General features: G+C 44.4%; 1 protein-coding gene across 1 annotated transcript in view; it reads right to left on the bottom strand.

Annotated features, from left to right (window-relative positions):
* Positions 1 to 9,783, bottom strand: part of LOC139636728 (B-cell lymphoma/leukemia 11A-like) — a 32,372-nt gene extending 22,589 nt beyond the window's left edge. The window contains exons 1-2 of the mRNA XM_071505015.1: positions 9,456 to 9,783; positions 6,286 to 6,678 (exon numbers count right to left, since the gene is read on the bottom strand). Coding sequence (XP_071361116.1) covers positions 6,286 to 6,678; positions 9,456 to 9,510 — 448 coding nt within the window. The 5' untranslated portion in view covers positions 9,511 to 9,783. The remainder of the gene's footprint in view (positions 1 to 6,285; positions 6,679 to 9,455) is intronic.
* Positions 9,784 to 13,281: the final 3,498 nt, after the last annotated feature.

The following is a 13,281-nucleotide window of genomic DNA, read 5'->3' as shown; positions in this document are numbered from 1 at the left end:
TCAGTGAGATTCAGCCTGCAAAAGTAAAGGGTGCCTGGGACAGGAGTGTGCATTTATGAGTATATGTGTGTGTGTGTGTGTGTGTGTGTGTGAGGAGGGTTGGGGGTCAGTTTGGTGTGGGGGATGGAGTGGAGGTGTAAGTATGTGTGTGCCTGCATGCATCCATGGTGATGGTGTGTGTCAGTCTCATTGCTGTGCCAAATCATGCCTGCATGCATTTTGTGCAAAGCAAACTGCAGTACGCCGAATCCAGCATACAGCCTAAAGTGCTTCTAATAACCAAATTAACACTCTCTTAAAAATGAATGAAGGCCCTATCTTCTGATCATCATTTATAAGACATGGGATTTGAATCTAAGATCAAATGTACAGTTAACTTGAGCTATTAGGAGGCAATGAGCTTTTGAATACAAACCCCCCTGAGGAATACAGAAACCTATTAGTATACATTTATGAAAAAAGTGCTGCTGCAGACATGGTTTGCATGCACATGTACACACTAAAGCACTCCAAGAGTCTCTCTCTCTCACACACACACACACACACACACACACACAGAGGGATGTGAGTTTTCACAAGTGTAATGTCAGGCACAGGGGCCCTCTCTGTGCCGTATCTCACTGGTGGAGATAAGGCTGGCGAGACACAGCTGTAGACGACCACCCACCAACATACAAAAGGTACAAATAGACTCACACACACCCATAGACAGGCCAAGCCCAGCACTGGGACCTGCAGTGGGACAGATAGTGGAGGAAGAAACACTAGCGAGACAGATAGTGACCAGGATCAGTGGGTTCAGACCAACATGAGGCCCTCCTGTACATGGCTCTCCCATGGCCTCAGCATTATCACTATGGGTGTGAGAAAGACAAAGCAACAGCCCTGCAGCACCACATCTATAAACACTACAGTCATAATAGGAACACAAGAGGTTGAGGTGACATACTGAGTAGTGATACACGCTGTGATAATGTGACACAGACTCTCCAAGATACTAAATAATAAAATCTGGATCAGTTTCAATCAGTGAGCTAAATCAGGACTTAAAGGAAAAAAAGGGAGTTTTTTAGAAAATGAAAATTACCTTGTTAAAATCTCTCTTTCTATTCTCACCCTAAACTAACCTGCCTTCCTAAAATACCTCTTCTGTTCTTTCTGCTCTCATCCACCACTTCCTGAGCTACAGCTGTATCAAAGACACTTTTTCTTCTCTGTTTCTGTTCTGTCTAAAAATAAAGTCATTAACCTGCAGGTGGTGAAGCCGGCGGCTGGCGTGACAGGCCCTGACGCTGTCAGATGACCCCTGACCTTGCGATGTGACTGCCTGCCACGCTATTGACAGGACAGCGGCAGGACACGCTTATTTCTGAGGATACTTTTTCATCCCGCGTGACGCGGCTGTGGACAAACAAGGTTGTTTCTGTCGTATAGCTTTGCTTGACAGTAGGTAGAGGGGATAGAAAGAGGCAGTGTATGTGTGTGTGTATGTGTGTGTGTGTGTGTGTGTGTGTGTCTTCTGGCTTGCTCTGCAGCCAAATCTGAGAGTGAGAATGAGGTCTAGAGTGGATGTTGGAAGCCTTTAAGAGGTGCAGACACAGTAATGTAGCCAAAAGTTCGAGTTTCCAGTCCCTCGAGACAAACTACTGGAGCGATGCATGGAGAGAGAGCATGAGTGAGAAAGAGAGAGAGCAAGATAGAGAGAGACTGGGGAAGCACAGAGAGAGAACGAGCAAGGTGGGGGTGGGTGGGGTGGGGGGTGGGGGGTTGATTGGAGGGAGGCTAAAATAAGGATCATATGTTTCTGACAGATCACATCAACTCTCAACACATCATGGGGCCTCTGCCACAACACATTTATTACCGACACAACACAGTTTCACAGGAGGGGGTTTACACTGCACGTGTGTGACAGTCTGCATATGTGTGTGTGTATGTGTGTGTGGGTGGGCGGGGTCGGGGGGTGGGGGGGGTGGGGGGTGGGGGGGGGGCATTGTTGTATTCATAAAACAGGTGTGTGTGCATTTGTTGGTAGGTGCATGCATTTGTATGAGCCTCTTTTTTGCTAATGTGTGCATGTTTGTGTTTGTGTCCGTATGTCTGCGTGTGTATGTGTGTGCGCATACTTCAACTAGCCTCCACCTGAATGGCCTGAGGCTGTCGTACCAGGGTTGTTAGAAGACAAACAGAGACACAGGAAGCCCAAGCTAGGAGCCCTGGGGACAGCACACACATACACACACACACACACAGTCTCCTGCATACCTACCCTTAAGTACACACACACACTCCTGCTGTCAGTCACACATATATCCACCACCTCACCATAAGTCCTGCTTCCTAAAGCCACAAAACACCATTTGAACACACACGTATACCTCCTCTACCTCCCTCTTACACACACATGTTTAGGCCCAGCCCGACCCTCAGGCCCAGCGCTCTGTGCCAAGTCTGGCCTGGCATGGTCCACAGAGGGGTGTCCTCAGGCGAGGCTTGCCAAGTCAAAGACCCTTTCATGTTCAGCCTGCACGCCCAGGGTAGTAAAGCCTTAACAAACAGCCCAACACACACACACACACACACACTCTTTCTCTCTCACACACACACACACATGGAAAGCTATAAACAGCTTAAGTGGTCAAAACCCACACTCACACACACACACATGCACGCATATGCACATACATTAGTTTAACACTGCATCCACACTTTAGATGTAAACATCCGCTGGACCTCAGCACTTGAATGCAGCCAAGGCCACTAACACTCAATCCAACAACAAAGGCTGACGAATCTCCGCCGACAACATTTGTGGGTGTTTAGAGCTTGGCTACGGAATACAAAAATGTCCTCTATGAAAAATTCATCCTAAAAACCATTCCTGTTCACCTTCATTAAAACTTAGTGGAGCCCACAGCCAAAAATAGGACTGATTTTATCAGAGCCCGGAGCAGCTGTAGGATCAAATTAGAGTCAGTTTTTACAGACAATGGAGTTTATGTTGAAAATATTAGCTGGTATCCAATAATTACAATAGCATTCATCTGTGCCTTTTCAGTATCAATTAAAGTGATCACCAAAACAAAGGCACACGCCACATGTGAACTTGCACAGCGACCCGCACGCACAGACATACTGGACACAGGAAAAAAGACATCACCACCAAGGAGCCCCCCCCCCCCACTCACACAGTCACACACACATACATCACATACATACACACACAGAGCCCAGCCCCCCCCCCCCCCCCCCCCCGGTTCTGCCTGACAGATACCCAGTGTGTATATGTGTGCTTACGAGGGAGGGAGGGGAGCGGTGCAGGGGGGCTGGTGGTTTGGAGAAAGGTGGCATAGTGCCAATACAGAGCCTGCTAAATACCTTTGTCTCCACAACACACTGGGACAAACAGGACAGGCAAGCTGCTGCAAGAAGACACACTACAGCCACAGAGAGGTGTTACAAGAAATACCGCTCCGTTGTAAGAATGTTTTCCCTCTCATAGATGAAAAAGGGGGAAAGGTGGCTGCCATAATTAACTCAGTATCGATTCAGAGTCCAGGTTACAATGGAGGCAGTGCTCTGGAAGGAGGCAGAAGTGTGAGATGGTGGTCGATTTACAATGGCCTCATTACCACACGCTGCTATGCTGGTGAGGATGCAAGAGGTGCTAATGCTGGGGAGGGATAAATACAGGCCACAATAATGCAGCAGCGCGAGAACAAGAATGTGGCACCACGCTCATAAAATGTAGCGAAGAGAAACGATTTGTAAAAATACTAATTACAGTATGTAGGACATGATGAAGCCTTAACACAGTCGTGTGGTTGCGCATCCTAAATCAGACCGAACAAACGTGATAACAATTCACATTTAGTCCGTGGAATGATGAATGTGAATGTAAATAAAAACCATGAATCTCCTTCACCACTATGCCTCTTTATCAGTAATTATATCCTGTGGAATAAATCCAGTTTTACACCACACTGCAGTCACATAGTTTGTGTGAGAAACTGTCATCTGCTCTTTTTCTGGGCCATCCATAATCTGGAGACAAGCTACGGTGTCCCTATGCATATCTTAAATTGTTTATCATGCAAATGATGGCACGCAGGCTGCTCTGCCCTCTTCTAACGGCCCACAGCTCCAGACTGCAGACCCCAGCCCCAGCTGCAGCCATGAGACTCCCAGACGGCCTCAGCTGTCCCATAGACAGAGAGAGAGAGAGAGAGAGAGAGAGGCAAAGCTCCATCTCCAGCGCTGGTTATACTGGGTATATTACAGACAACTGCCCCCCACCCACCCCCCCACTCTCATAGTTCAACCATCCTGGGTGTCAACTCCCTTTAAATCCAGCAGCTTCTTTCCTACACCTAACCCAAGCCCCCGTCTGTTTAAGCCGCCCTCTGCGCAGAGATCTATCTCCGTCGACTGACATTTCAGGAGGAGGGTGGGGAGCGGGGGGGTCACATTCATTTGAGTGTATGCGGCACAGCAGCATACGCTAAGTCTTGTAACGTGTAATACACTCCACTGGAATGAACTGGACATGAAGCCAGTATGGCACAGATACAGTGTGTGTGGGGGCAGTATGTATTGAGATGCCTCAGCTCAGTGGCAGCCTCTAACTGAGCAGGGTGAGAGAACATGGCAGCTAGCATATGGAGAACGGGGTGGCGCGCTGGCACTGCCAGTCTGGATCTATCAATCTTGGACACTGAAAACAGAGGTGGTGGTGGTGGTGGGACGCATGTGTGACTGATGTGTGGTGTGTCCCGCACAGAGGCTGCATCTCCTGTCTGACCCCAAAGCTCTGGCTGGTTTATCCTTTTCCTTATCTGCAGCGTTGACCTTGCGCACTCACCTCACACAATCAGATGAGGCGTCACAACAGGAAACAACCTCACTCCTCATACAAACCGAGTTAATCTATTCATTATTAACCCAAGTAAATCCTGACTGTTATACAATGTGCAGAGGCATGGGCCCTATAAATAAAGCTCTGCTCACAATGCTGCTGACCTTATGATATCATGTGAACTCCACTGCACGATGAACTAAATGAGCAAAGAAAAACATGGTCAAACAGCTGACAGGGCCAAGAGGCATGTCGAATGTGTATGTGTGTGAGGGTGTGTGTGTGTGTGTGTGTGTGTACATGTGCATGTGTGTGTGTGTGTGTGTGTGTGCACAGATGTTTAACAAACTGCACACTAATGAACAGCGGTCATTCTGTACAACAGAGGGCTAACTAGCTAACAACAGATAACAGTGGTCCCTTTACGATGCCATCTGCAAAGCTGAAGCACTGACTAATGCACTACAGTAGTGCACATTGTTGAGTGCTACTCTCCGCGCATTTAGCCTGAACCAGCTTCAAATTAAATCACAACTGCCCAGACAATCAGCCCAATCTGGCACACGATATCGGATCTGTTAAAGGAAATGAATAAACATTCAAATAGGCTGGTCAAAATCAAACCCCACTCTGTAAAACCAGTCATAAGGGACTCATGCTTGTTTGCACAGCGACTCGTGTTTTCACTACAGCCTCATTTAGCCCCAGTGGACAACCAACAAACCGAGCAGCTGCCTTAAGAAGTCCTTAATTACTCAAATCAAGAAAAAACACTGACAATTAGTGGCTGTAGGGCTTCTCAAATAAACGCTTCTTCCTTGATAGATCAGCATAATTACATTCTTTTCGGTCTCTTTTTAATTTTAGCATCATAGTGAGCCTTTGCAGGCACATATTTGAGGGAGAGGGAGATATGACAGTGTAATAAGCCAGGGAGGGATGGAGATACATCTCTCACCACCACATGAGAGAGACTGTGGAGGCCACAGGATCTAAGCACATCTGTGATGCAGCAACAAACCAAAAGAAATTCTTTTTTTACTCTCTCTCTCTTTTTCTCTCTTTCATAATCTGGGTCTTTGTCTGTCTCCATGTGTGTCTTTTTCCCTGTCTGCAAATGTTTCCATTTCTCACAATCGTTTTCAGTTCGGCTTGTCTTCATGTGGGTTCATGGCTCAGCTGAGCGAGATTCACAGCTTCTAAATGCAGCGGCAGATATTTCACACCCTGGTTATGCAGATTGGACACATCCTCACTATCAGAGGCAGGAAAATCTCACAGACCAATTGTCAATTGTTCTGGTTTGAAATAAACTCTGTATGAACCTTGGAGAGTGTGACCCAGACCTCCAAGACTCACTCCCCACATGTTTTTCTTGCTCATTTGCTTACTCTTGCGCGGCAGCCATTTTAAGATCCCTGTGTGTTTACCTGTGATATTCTCCAGCTTGGGGATTATTCCTTGCAAGGGTGCAGATAAACAATCCTCATCCTGCGGCGTCACCTGAATGGCCACCTCCACGGGGTGACACACCCTCCGCGGGTGCTGATGGTGGGTCCGCGAGTGCGAGGAGGACGTGGAGAGGGGTGAGGCGAGCGGGGAGGATGGTGGCCTGTCCAGAGGTTTGTCCGTGCAGAGGCTCCCGTGGCACTGCCTCCGTTTGTGTTCAATGAACAGCAGGATGTCAGCCAGGGGGAAGCGGGAGTGGCACTGGCCGCAGGTCAGCAGGTCCTGGTCCCCTTTTAGGGGATCGCCCTGAGCCACTCCCAGCCTGGGGGAGTCCTGAGAGTCTTCTTCTGGTAGAACACCTGACAGCGGCTCAGCTGGATGGACAGGCAAGAAGGAGAAAAGTGAGATACGGCACAGAGAGAAGCAGGGGTTCTGTAGTGCTTGTAAACCACAATATTTGAAGACATATAAAGGAATAAGGTCAGAATGTGAAATGTGTATACAATGTTTTTAAGAAAGAAAGAAAGAAAGAGAGAAAGAGAGAAAGAAAGCACAGACTACTTCGATAAGGACTGACATGTTCAGCTTGCAGGCAGCAGCCAAATGATTAAGTTGCTTGACCCTCTTTATTGTGCTGCCAATCTCGCTTTTTTAATGAACCTAACACCTCTGAGAATCAAAAAATAGATTCTAATTTGAGTTCAAGATGATTGGACCCCATTTCGTTAAAAGTGCTGGGATCTCGTGAACCAAGGTTAGACATTGAGGGGTTGGATGTGGAGTAGGTCCCTGAAGTACAGCGAGAGAGAGAGAGAGAGAGAGAGGAGAGAGAGAGAGAAGAGAGAGAGAGAGAGAGCATTTTAAAAGAAGTAATCTAGCCACATGGTAAACGACACTGGGCGCCCCGACTGGGATGTTGAGATAAGATGTGATGAATTCTTGCCGCTGGTTCAACCTTTAATTCCGTGTCGGGTCAGACGAGAAGGTGGTGAGGGACTATGCAAGATAGGCCCTGTTACTTGTATGTTCAACTGCATTAAAGATGAGGGAATTCGCCCCTATTTTACTGGAGCTTATCTTAACCAGCTTATGCCACGGACATAGGCGAGGTGTGTGAGGCTGGGTTAGGTGGAAAGATTTTCTTCAAACCAAATAATCTCATTTTGATGCCAAGCAAGAGTGACGTGAATAACTTTGAAAACTAAAATATAATCCTTTTTTCAGACATCTAACTGCGCCAGAATTTAAAGTAGTTTAGGCCAATGTTTCCCACTGGGATACAGGGGTAGGCCTGTTCCACTATCAGGAAAATCATTAGGCCTCTTCGTTTGCCATTTTAGACTATTATGACTTCCTGTGGATCAATAATTTCAGCCAACTCACTCGTAGAAAAATGGAAAAACTGAGATGTTTTTTTTTTCCATTTCAAATGAATAAAAAGACAAATGGAAGCATCAAGCTTATACAGCACATTAATTTCCTCTCTGCATGTATAAATATGTAATAGAGTGTGCCTCCGCTACAGGACAGCTCACCACTGGACCCAAAATCAAATGATGCAAAATGTGGCCATGCAGTCTCCAGTATTGTGTTGTTCAAATTAATAGTGTGAATATATAAAAACATACGTATCATGTCAAACTAAGTGAAACTAAACTAAATCTGGGTCAGAGCCAAAAATCGAAATTACACAGGTTAAATGAAACATCTGCAATTGTAAAAAAAAAAAAAAAAAAAAAAGATTTTAAAAACATCTGTAATTTTTGTGAATTGCTTCATTGAAAACAGGCTCACAGCTTCTTGTCTTTAAACACTTTCTTTCTGCATCCTCTTTGAATAATCTGAATGTTTTACTTTATATTTTTCTCCCTCAGTAAAAAATAAAAAATAAAACATGAGCAAGGAAAGGAACGTGAAATATATGCAACTATCTCGTATTTCTACTAAACCGATCCTCCTGGTCAAGCAGCAGCAGGAGAAAGTGGATCAAGTTCAAGTTCAGCAGTGGTCCACAGCACTACAATCACATTGCGCCCCCCACTGGCAAAACTTCTGACAATTGTCCGGCAAATGAAAGCATAGGCTACATGTGGCGAGAGCATAATTGGTCTCAACCGAAAAACGGGAACAACCACGCAGAGATACGTTTACGACCAAAATAATTGGAGACATCAGAAATGCGTGATGTCCTCATCTCCAACCAAAACTTGAAAGAAAACAGTCTGTGCAGACATCTCCTCATTCACTGACGCGCTTAAGAGTGAATTGATAAAGCAGTTCCTGCTGGCATCAGACAAATGGGGGGAAGTAATTCTCCTGCAAACATAAATGTATCTGGAGAGAGCCAAAAAAAAAACCAAACAAAAACAAAAAAAACCACAAACCATCACTCAATCTCAGTCAGTGCCCTGCAATTTTATCACATACGCGCGTAAAAACCACTTTCCTGGTTTCCTCTGTCGCGGTCGTAAAACAGTACCGCTGGCGGATGTTCATGTGGATCTATGCAACATATAACCTGTGTCTGGTATTGGTGTGAGACAACATACCACACATCACATACGCTGTCTTTAAGCAGCGGGGTGCACAGACACAATATTCCTTCTGGGTAACGCACACGAGGTCTGTGCGCTGTGGACAAGTGGGTATGTAAACACCACTTCCCTGTGTCCAAACCAGCCCGAAACCCCTGGAAATATTCTTACAACGACCAAAGAGGCTCGGTTGTAGAGGTGGAATAGCTTTACATGCCACACCTGAAAACTTCTCAGCGGATGGCAGCGGCAGCGGCAGCGGCAGTACTATGGGCTGTCTTCATATAGGCAAAGGTCTCTGGCCATTAAGCCCATGCATGCCCTTTAATGGCGAGAGAAACCTTGAAGGCTGCGTTATACAACACCTTAACCCGCACAAGTTGAAGCTGTCACGTTGTTTCAAAACTTTCACCAGATGATGCCAAAATGATTCTAAAATAACCCCCAGCCTGGGATATGTTTGCCTTTCGTAATTTCACTCAGGACAGTCCGTACGTAGCTGTATCCTACCTATTAAAATTCCCCAAGGAAGTTGCCCTAAACAGAAAAAAAGAGGTGGCTCGCTGCGACGTGAAAATCAGCCAAATGAAAGCAAAAGGCGATTTATCTCCACTTACGCGAAAACTCCCGTTTGCTCAAGTGCTGGGGTTTGCCTTGCTTGCGGCGAGACATGTTGGTTCAGTGGCGGCTTTTCAGCTGAGTTCACATTGGGAAATCCGTTCCTACAAGGTAGACTCCAAACGTAATATCTTCATTGATGCGTCTGACATCCAAATAGGAAAGGGAAAAACACACACACACACACACACACACACACACCAGATGAACTGCGGATCATACAGAGGCTGAGGCGTAGAGCGCTACGGGCTGTGCGGAGCTCTTCATGACTTTTTCGCAAAGACAGAGTGATGGGGGTACGGCGAAGCCCCCCTGAGCTGCAAGTTCAAGTGCGGACGTGACGTTCCTGCGAACTTGAACGTCAGGAGATGGACGGACTGAGACATACAAAACATGGGCAGGGCAAAGGCAGCCAGTGGGAGGGGGACAAGCCATAATAAAAACCAATGGACACTCATTATGGACTACCTATGGAAGGAGGAGGGGGTGGAAGGAGAAAAGAGACACTGAAGACACCAATGGACAGAGGGGATCAAGGGGGCTGGGCTAAGGGAGAGAGAGAGAGAGAGAGAGAGAGAGAGAGAGAGAGAGAGAGAGAGAGAGAGAGAGGAGTTATCCAAGGAAGTCGAAGAGCAGTAAAGAGCGCACCAAGAGAAGAGCGTTATGTAGCAGGGATGTGGTGGGGGATAAATCTAACATCACCGTTTCATTCATATTTATCACAGCTTATTTTAAGGTGGATATGAATATGCAGTGATTATGTAAATTTACAGTGTAGACCGGGAGGTTGTATTTTTACACTACTGGCAAGATTTAGGGTTTTCATTTTATTATGATTATTACTTAATTCTATTGATCTGCCATGATGCCACTAGGAGACTGTCAGTGTTTATCTCCCTCTTCTTTTGTTCAATTTGTTCCACGTAGAAGTTAAAGCTTTGTGAGAGGGACCGTTTCTGTTTGTAGGCTACACAGTGGGTCTTCTGGCTTTGGTTTTGGTCCAGTTTGTGGAGAGGTTAAGCAAAATGCACACATGAAATGTGGTGGCCTCGATGCAAGAAAGTGAAACGATTCAGTTCAGTTCAGTTCAGTTAAAAATGTAATGTAAGCTACTATAGGCTACATAAGTAGTGTGAGTTAGAACATGTCGGGCCACTAATAAAGAAAAAAAAATCTATATGATTTTATATTTATATTTAGAATGTATATCTTTTGATTTATGGGCTGCATCATCATTTGATGTGATATGATTTAACAGTGTGTGTTAAAGGTGATAAACCATTCGTCTGTGTGTAAAGAAAGCGCCTGATTTGTCTGTTTTCAGCGTTGGCTACATAAAAACTATAAAGTCAAACGATAATTTGTCTTCTGCTCTTATTTTAATGTTTTCATCTGTGTGGCAGATAAGCGGAATCATTACTATAACTACAACACAACAGGCTCATGATAACAAAAGAAAAGAAAAAAGCCCAGAATTCACACTCAAAGCCACAGGGGGGGATTAAAAACACTCAGCTCTCAGAAGTTACTGTGCTCTTCTATTCTGTTATGTTATTGTGATATTTATGAAATACATCGAGCTTGTTCATGTAATTTTGCGTCTCTGTTCATTTTTTTTTTTTTTTTTTTTTACAGTTGTGTTGTAAGCCAGCCTATAGCCTACAGGCTCTGCAGGCCAGTAGCACAGACAGAAGCTCCTCCAGATTTACAGCCAGGTGCAACCAGGAAAATGATTTGTTATTTGAAATTTGAAAAAAAAAAAAAAAAAGAAAAAGAAGACGTCATTCGAATAATTTTGAAAGATCTCTGCATTTCTCCCTCACTGCCTGACTGCGTCTTTACTTAAAGCTACAAAGCAAATGTTTATTTTACATAAACGCCAAAGTAAAAAAAAAAAAAAAAAAAAATGTTTACATCATTCATTGAGGACTAATGCAGCAGTGACGTGTGTGGGCTCTTTAATGATAGGCTGTGTAATGGAGCCTCTGAGGGGAATCCAGCTCAGACTATCAAAGTCAGATATAAAGGTGGCCTGAAGCTCAGCTTTCTCTGTCCTGTAGGCCACACTGTTGTAATTATATGATTTACACACAAAGTAAACTAAACAAAGGCATTTTTTCTATATCTGTTTGGTTTCATATCGGGTTACAACATGTTGAGTCTGAGCCAGATTAGTCACATACTGTAGTCTACACGCTATAAAATCTTAATTTAACACAGATGAGAACCCATAAACAAAATCAGCTGTTACTTGCATTAGAGATAATTCACATAAACTATCATCCTATAAACCCATAGGCCTAACTGCCTTGTCTAAATGCTGCTGTTCTGGATACTCTAGCCCAACTAGTGCTTCACTTTGAGGCTTTGTTATTATTATTTTAATTTGATGTCTCAATAATCGTGTTGGTGCCATGTTGCCTCATAACTGATCAGGCTCAGTAACAGTGGCTGAGCCCGCACCCACATCACAGCTCAGTACTTTGGCGCCATCTAATGTTTCAGTTTGAGACTGACTCTAAAACTATTACATGTAGATGATGCTTGTACAGAGCACTGAGCTCAGCTAATGACACATTCCTCTTTAGTTGACGCAGTGTGCACACGGTTTAAAATGTTAAGCTGGCACAACTTTTTTCTGATTCAAACATTCAAGTGGCTCAACAGATTTACTTCTCTGGGGTCAAGTGGGGCCAACTTTTCTACAAGATAAAATATTTTTTCATAGACTGCATTTTCCAAAATTATCCAATGATTTAAAATTAAAATAGTTAATTCATGACTTTATATCAAGAACATTTTGTCACAATGCTCACATCCAGAAATGCTGCAGATATTGCAGTTATTGATTTTGACTGCTGCATCTTGATGGAGCAGTGCTCCAACACTTCACCACAATATTACCTTTATCAACGCTAACATTAGCTTGTTCAGGCTAATGATGGGATTGCTCATAATGTGAGCTCTAGGGTGCTGCTCACAACAGTAGTAGCCACACTACTGTCATTACATTTCTGTCTGTCTCGATTCATTTTTGTATTGCATTGTTCATATTGACAATATACGAGTTGCAATGTCAAATCCAAGTATGGCTCAAGAAAACTGAGATATAATAACATGCCTAAAAACATCTGACAACACAAGACCAAGGTACAGTAAATACTGTAAATACTGTGTACTGTGACACACCTAGTACCAAATCAGTACCCTTTTGCCTCACTCTGCAGTATGTAAATACATTTTATTCTGGAATACATTACCGCTGTTTTAAAGAACATAAGACGAGCAAAAAACAATCTGGATAATACAGCAAAACAATGGAAGATGTCTTGCCATTATATTTACAGTGCAGGGTGATCTAGGCCTCTGTGCAGACAGACGTGTGTGTTTTCACATTTATTTCTCTGTGCTCACCTTAAATCAGTCCAAGAGGCTCATGAAGGAGCAGGAATTTGTGACATCACAAGTTTGGAGCCAATGATGATACAGGATGCGACTTCAATTCAAGTGTGTGATGATGTGGAGACTTTAAGCTTCCAGGGTACATAGGCCACACTTAGTAAGTAGAACGTAACAGCATTTACTCAATGATTATTCTGGCTTTTTAAATGAAGGAGGAAACGCGCTCATTTTAACTCAACCTGAAGATCATTTCCGTCAAGTCTATGTGGGCTATAAACCTGTGCATTAGGCTGCTTATATGGGGTCACTATCAACAACCACTCATCTAATATAGGCCACTCACTCCCTCACTATGCGTTTTGCTGTCACTACACTATTACATAACCTCATGTGCTCTTCCTACATGAGCACACAGCGCCACCG

This window comes from Trachinotus anak, unplaced genomic scaffold (assembly GCF_046630095.1).
Source record: "Trachinotus anak isolate AG129_WGS33_773 ecotype Australia unplaced genomic scaffold, CSIRO_AGI_Tana_v1 ptg000019l, whole genome shotgun sequence".
Classification (NCBI taxonomy): Eukaryota; Metazoa; Chordata; class Actinopteri; order Carangiformes; family Carangidae; genus Trachinotus; species Trachinotus anak.
This window is presented reverse-complemented; position numbering and strand designations above follow the sequence as displayed.